This window comes from Fragaria vesca, unplaced genomic scaffold (genome assembly GCF_000184155.1).
Source record: "Fragaria vesca subsp. vesca unplaced genomic scaffold, FraVesHawaii_1.0 scf0513028, whole genome shotgun sequence".
In the NCBI taxonomy this organism is placed as follows: Eukaryota; Viridiplantae; Streptophyta; class Magnoliopsida; order Rosales; family Rosaceae; genus Fragaria; species Fragaria vesca.
Window position 1 is genome coordinate 104,632 of NW_004443426.1, and position 7,557 is coordinate 112,188.

General features: G+C 37.3%; 1 protein-coding gene across 1 annotated transcript in view; it reads right to left on the reverse strand.

The window, feature by feature from the left end:
- The window catches only part of LOC101295293 ((+)-neomenthol dehydrogenase-like), a 78,223-nt gene extending 71,341 nt beyond the window's left edge, over positions 1 to 6,882 (reverse strand). The window contains exons 1-4 of the mRNA XM_004309673.1: positions 6,824 to 6,882; positions 6,349 to 6,610; positions 5,557 to 5,736; positions 5,102 to 5,463 (exon numbers count right to left, since the gene is read on the reverse strand). Of these exons, the coding sequence (XP_004309721.1) occupies positions 5,102 to 5,463; positions 5,557 to 5,736; positions 6,349 to 6,610; positions 6,824 to 6,882 (863 nt within the window). The remainder of the gene's footprint in view (positions 1 to 5,101; positions 5,464 to 5,556; positions 5,737 to 6,348; positions 6,611 to 6,823) is intronic.
- Between the last annotated feature and the right edge of the window lie 675 nt (positions 6,883 to 7,557).

Genomic DNA, 7,557 nt, shown 5'->3' on the forward strand with positions numbered 1-7,557 from the left:
AACTCATCTGGGAAAAGAACTATACGTAGAACCTTCAAACGCAAAAAGTCATGAAATAAGATATGACTAGAATGGTGAAATACTTCTACGGTTGAAAAATCACGGTATTCCAGTAAAGTCTCGGTGCCGATAGTTGCGGTCAATGCAATTTACCCTCATTATTCACTATGCTGCAGATTTGGCATTTGGTGTCCGATTGACTATTGTGATACCTTTCCGGAAGCGTAACGGCCCAACGAGTCAAACTCATCGCTATGCCATGACATATGGGCCTTTTTGGCCATCCGAGTCCGTTTAGGGTTTCAAAATGCAGTTTTCTTATTTCCGATTAGAGTTGACCGTTTCGATCGAGCCCTTAACGTTGTCGAATCCAATTGAATTTTTTATCATAGACATCTTTCATCATAATGATCATATCTGACGGTCGAATTTTGGTTTGTGAATTTTAGTCATCGGAATCACAATGTCTCTACTAATGTTGTATAACTTGTTTAGTAGGTTATACAACATAGGAAGCAAAATTATCAAAAATCTTGTGAAATAAGATGTGTTCACAATGATGAAATACGGCTATGGTTCAAAAATCACGTAAACTGGGTAACGTCTCGGTGCCGATAGCAGCGGTCAACCCTATTTACCGTTATTATTCCCTATGGGGAGCCCTATCGTCAGAAGGTAAATGTCTTAAAAATTTTATATGGGCAGTTGCGACTCATCTACGTGAGAGTTTTTCATGTGGAAGGTTTGACCAAAATATGTAATATAGAGGGAGATATGAGCGTTTTCGTGTGATAAGTGACGATGGATTATGGTTGACCGTTTCGATCGAGCCCTTAACGTTGTCGGATCCAGTTGAATTTTTTACCATAGACATCTTTCGTCATAATGATCATATCTGACGGTCAAATTTTGGTTTGTGAATTTTAGTCAAAGGAATCATAACGTGTCTACAAATGTTGTATAACTTGTTTAGTAAGTTATACAACTTTGTGAACCAACTCTACATAGGAAGCAAAATTATCAAAAATCTTGTGAAATAAGATGTGTTTAGAATGGTGAAATATGCCTATGGTTCAAAAATCACGTATATTGGGTAACGTCTTGGTGCCGATAGTAGCGGTCAACCCTATTTACCGTTATTATTCCCTATGAGGAACCCTATCGTCGGAAGGTAAATGTCTCAAAATTTTTATATAGGCGGTTGCGTCTCATCTACGTGAAAGTTTTTTGTGTGGAAAGTTTGACCAAACTACGTAATATAGAGGGAGATATGAGCGTTTTCATGAATTTATAGACTTTAGCCGACGAGATATTAAAAAAGTCGTCGGCTAAGGTCAAAATTTTTTTGGCAGTAAACCAAATTTGGAGGAAAATTTTCAAAGGATTTTAGCCGACGAAAATATTCAAAATCTCTTCGGCTATTGTCAAAAAATTTTCAAAATTTTCAACCAAAATTTTTTTGCGGTCAACCAAAATTTTCAAAAGAGTTTAGCCGATGTAAATAAAGAATTTCGTCGGGTAAAGTTCTTTATATAAGAGTTTTACCGAAGGTGGATGGTAAGAAATCAGAAAATCAGAAAAAGTTCAGGATTTTCTTCTCGGCCTAGCTTCGCCGTCAAGCAACCGGAGACCGCCACACTTGTCCCAAAAGCTTCGCCGTCGTCTCTACTTCATTGCTGGATAGGTGGTGCATCGAGTGGCGCCGCCGTGACGGATAAATTGAGCTCCAAAACTCCGTTGTTTCGGATTCGGTGTCGATCGAATTTCTCCTTCCTTAGGTCACCATTTGGTGAGTTCTATATATAAATAAGTTGAGTTTTATTAGTACCACATTCCCCTAGAATTTGGTAGCTCGATTCGGTGTGTGTGACAAGAATCGAAGATTTGAAGATTTTAGGGTTTAAAATTGAGGATTTTTATATTTTGATTCAATTGACCTGTTTAGGCTTAGAATTAGGTTTCGACTTCTTCTAGAAAGTTGTTCGAAATGTTGAGAGGAAGATTATGTCAAATCTTGATGGTGATTGGAGGTGGCTGAAAGTTTCTGCAGTTTTTTTTTCAAAAACCAGCGACTCTAGCCGACGATATTTAAATACTATATTCGTCGGCTATAGTATTTTTTAATTTTTTTTATAAGGTATAGCCGACGAATTATGGCATGTTTCGTCGGCTATAGTTATTTTTTAAATTTTTTTATAAGGTTTAGCCGACGAAACAAACTATATTTCGTCGGCTATAGTTATTTTTTTAATTTTTTTTATAAGGTTTAGCCGATAAAACAGACTATATTTCGTCGACTACAGTTATTTTTTTTTAATTTTTTATTACACACTTTAGCTGACGAATATCTTATTTTTTCGTCGGCTAAAGTCTGGGAAAAAAACCGACGACATGTTTTTTGTCGGCTAAACTGTGGGACTATAGCCGACGACGTCTTCTTTTTTCGTCGGCTAAGGCATCGCCGACGATCTTTTCCCGACGAAATCTTAGCTGACGAATTAAGCTAACAGGCCAACGAAACTTTTTCGTCGGCTAAAGTGCTTGTCCTGGTAGTGTTAGGTTTCTTAATCACTGTCACTCTAAGATGACTTCATTGTTCGCAGACAATTTTGTATTTCCACAATCAACAACAATATGACCAACACCACTACATTCATAGTTATTTCTTGAAAAGTTTTCTTTTGAGAAAACATGTATTGATTCAAACCTTTCTCATTTTTATTATCTAATGAAAATTTCTTCTTTGATTTGAATTATTTTTCTTGAAGTACTAGAAGAGAATTTTTGTTTTTTGTTTTTTATAAGATTTCTGTGAACTCTTTTGTAAGCAAGGCAATATAAGTAGGTTCATTATCATCATGAACGACTTCTTTTTCTTTTCTTTTTATTGACGAGAAAGCCATATTTTTAACCTTCTTTTCAGCCTTACCTATATACAACTCAAAAGTTTTAAGATTACTTACAAGTTCCTCCAGACGATATGTGTCTAAGTCCGATGTTTCTTCAATGGCCGTCTGCTTTCCTCAATGGCAGTGCTCTCAGAAATTTTTTCACAATAGCCTTTGGTATTGGCTTACAACGTCCATCAATCTTGCTTAGAATTCATCAATGGTCTCATCCTCATTCTTGGGTATCGAGTAGAGTTTTTTGGATTAATCTATGATGCTTTAAGTTCTTGAGTTTCTTGTTGCCTTCATGAGTCGTTTTCAACAAATCCCACGCTTCCTTGGTAGTTTTACAATGACATACACTTCTTCTTTCTTTCAAAGAGAGTGCATGAAAGAGGCATACTGTTGGATTTCATCTTTATCTCATTTTTTATGCGGCTTCTCCACAACTTCCGGTTCTGGTTCAGATCTGATCCCTCATTCTTTATGAAAAAATCCATCCCTTTTCAATGACATACTAGCAGAGATTATCTTGATCATAGAGGAATATTGACTGCATCGAATATCTAGTGTACGTTTCAAGAATTATCTGAAAAAGTTGAGCTGAAACTTTGATTATGTTCTCGACTTTCAACTCGATCTTTGATCACGTTCGACCAAAGTGAGAAGCAAGACCGACAACACAGAACTCGCAAGGACAAGGGCTACCAATCCCAGATGATGCGTGACGTAGAAATGGGCGTAAATATGAGATTGGTGAGTGTTGACTTCATTTCATCGATATCTTTCTTCGGGAACGGCCTCAAAAGGAAAAGGAAAGCCCCCCCCCCCCCCCCCGTTTTACGGGTTTTATCCTTATATACGCATACGCGTTAAAAGTCAAATTTACCCTTAAAATTCTAACAAGTTCCTAAACTTTTGTAGACCACAAAACTCTAACAAGTTCCTAGACTACGTTTTGATGTGCCACGCGTCCATGAACTCAGTTTAACGTCATCTACAACTTTCATACATAACTTTTTCTCAATTTTAGCCGAATGAAAAAGTTAACTTTTTAAGTCCACTAAAACCTCATGAAGTATGTAAAAGTGAAAATGACATTCGTTTACAGTCTAAATGACAGTAAATAGGTCAAATAAAGTCTAGGGCGTTGCACCGAGCATTTGATGATGAACAATATATCAGGCAATTCACGATCATCAAATTAGATGAATTTTTGCAGAAATGATTTATACATTAGGTACTAAATATGGAACGATTGAAATGTTGATATATGACTGAAAAGTGAACCAAATAGGGTGTCACACCCTTAATTTGAAAGGGTAGAGCCCTGTTTAAGGATATATAGATATGTATATATATATATATACACAGTTTCTTTCCAGAGTGGGACACAGCTACTTTGAAATTGAAGTATGATGCTCCTCATTTCACTCACTTTTATGTGATATTTTCATATCTCCACCATTCAGTGTCTATAACATAGTGTGTAAATCATTCTTGCAAAGTTTCATCCAATTTGGAGATCATTTGGGTACTGAATTAGATTATATGAATCAACTGAACAAAATCTGTCCAAATGGAACCGTTCGTATAAATCACAATTACGGAAGCTCATATGATCTCTAAATTTGATGAAACTTTGCATGAATGATCTACACACTATGTTCTAGACACTGAACGGTGGAGATGTGAAAAAGTAACATAAAAGTGAGCAAAATGAAAAATGTAACATAAAAGTGAGCGAAATGAGAAGCACCACACTTTAATTTTAAAACGGTGTCCTATTCTGAAAGAGAACTGTACATTGATGGGTGAATATGTATATATATACACATATTATTATTATTATTATTATTTTCAAACGAAGCGTATAATATTTAGTTTGGTGACTTCTGTCTTAATTCGGGTGTTGGGTTGTCCAATAATGTGTTTTTTTGTAAAGAGTTGACCAAGTCGATCATCTCTGAACCGATCCGACCAAAATATATACACATACACTACTGGATTCAGATTCGATCGACTTAATTATTAAATTTTACGCACCAAAACATGGAGATTACGTACCCAGAACCTTTCACATGCGAAAGATGCCTACATCCTTAATCTCAATTCACCAAATTAATGAAATCATGATCGAATTAATCTTCAAGTCATAACTTGGAGGAACCACCAAGGTATTATTACTGGTACTACTACCACCGCTAATACCCCATAGAAAAAACTTCCCACTTTGTATATTGTCCGGCGGAAGCAAAGCCAGCCTAGCAGCAACGATAGCGACATCGTCCGCTGTGTGATCTCCCTTGCATCGAGTCATCGAGGTCTGAGTGAAGCCGGGACAGAAGCTATTCACGCTCAAACCTCTTCCTCTGTAGCGCTTTGCCAAAACCCTAGTGTATGCATTCAGTGCAAGCTTTGAAACCGCATAGTCCGTCCACAGTTCAGGCCAACCTCCGGTCTTCCATGTCCCGGTCTTCACTTGTTCCAGAAACAAGCTAACAATTCCCTCAATATCGTCCTCCGATAGTTTCTCGCTTTCAAGAACCTGTTTTATGTTAGGGTTTCCCACCTTCTGCCATGTACCACAGTAATTGGTACAGTTAATAACTTAATATTAATCACATCAGATTAATGAAGAACCCTTGGAGCTAGGCACAGTACTTACATTCAGGGAACCAAGTCTGGAGCTGACATTGAGTATTCGACTCATGGAGGAGGTACGGAACATGGGCAAGAGAGCCTCAGTCAGTAACTTTGGTCCATTGAAATTGGTTCTGATTACGGTCTCGGTATGTTCCACTGAATTTTCATTGATTTCGTTGAACGAAACTGCTGCGTTGTTCACCTGGAGACAATATAAGATTCATCAACTTATCTTAATTATAAGACGAGGCATTACTATCTTAAATACATTAATCACTTCAATTGATGAAATGTATGCAAACAAAACAAAATGTCATCTTTTCTTTTTGTTTGGGGGAAGGTTGGAACCCCCTCTATATATATATGAAAAAGTAAAAACTACATACGTTGATGGTATGAAAATGGATAGACAGATGACGTTCTTATTTGTATTGATTATGAATTTTCGTGATATCTCATTATAGGGGATGACTGCAAGTAGAACTATTTTGGTAAGCCTCCCATGCATATACATATAGTGAAATTATAAGTCATCATCAGTAAAACTATAATTTGTCATCAGTAAAATTATAAGTCTTCTTGTTTTATTTTTTTGGTTTATAGTATATGTATATTGTATATCAGCAAAACACATGCAGTATACACCCACCACACTGCAAATCAGTCCATAAATATTAATTTGTCCCAACTAAATTAACTTGTAGTTTATACTAATGGTGAATAACAAGGGAAGAAAAAGCTGTGACCATATAACCCCCGCCCCCAACCCCTAAAACGCCAAAAAAAAAAGGGATTGAAAGAGGAAGAAGCTTACAAGAATATCCAAGGCTGTAAAGTTTTCTTTGAACCAGGAAGCGAAGGTGTTGATGGAACAAGGATCAGAAACATCGAGGCGATAAAAGATAATACTATGAAGACCTTGAGTCCTAAGTGCTTCAACAGCCTTGCAACCCCTTTCACTGTCTCTGGCTGTTAAGATCACTTTCAGTCCCAACTCCGCCATTCTCTTCACCACCGCAAACCCAATTCCTTTGTTTGCTCCGGTCACTATGGCCACTGTCTCCTCCGACCACCACCTGATTCATTCATTCATTCATGAGAATATGCATTCAAACATTAGTTAAGTATAGCATAGTTAACTTCATCGCAGCCATCGAGCTCCTGTTATTATTCATAACAGGAGATCATCACTTGGTAGAGATTGTAAAACTTGCGCTCAAATCTCTTACAGATCGAAGACATAGAACGGGAAGTGCTTCTGGCTAGCTAGAGGATGTTTCATAAATTACCTTGTTGAGGAGTGGGACGGAGAAGGAATAAGGAGCCGGTCTGTTTCTTTGAACTGCATAGTTGCAAATAACAATTAGCTTTGAAGGGAGAGAATGGTAGGAATGTGTATTTATAAGAAACGCAAGGGTGTGAAAGGGCATGCAAAAGGGACATGAATATATAAAGAACTAAAGGAAACATAGATCAAGTCAATAGGTTGAACTGTTCGGACATGATCAAGAAGGTAGGCGTAACCCACGTTCCAATTTTCTTTTGTTTAGTCACTACCTCAGCATTAGCATGGCTGCCCAATATTTTTCTTTTTTAATTTGGGAAGACATACATGAGTGTGTGAATCAGTTAGTAAAAGATATTTACTCGTGCCTCGTGGGTTTTTTAAGTATTGAATGTTCAGTTCTTTAACAATTGAGCACAGAACTAGTATTTGGACATCTCGCGGTGCCTAAATGCCAATCTCAAAGTGTTTTTTCAGATTGGCGGGGATATAGTTCCCATCATCTCTTGCATGCATGTCTCACGATTGTAAAGGAACCTTCTTTGGGATGTTTGTTACACCGGATTGGACGGGATAGGACGTCCTTACATAGCGCAAAAAATGTATACCGTGTTTGGCATCACCCATGGCTCTATTAAATAAGCTTATGAGTCCCAAAAAGGGGTTGAACCCCTTCTTCAAAAGGAATTTGGCTTCTTTACTTAGATTTAAGTCCCAAAAAGGGGTTGAACCCCTTCT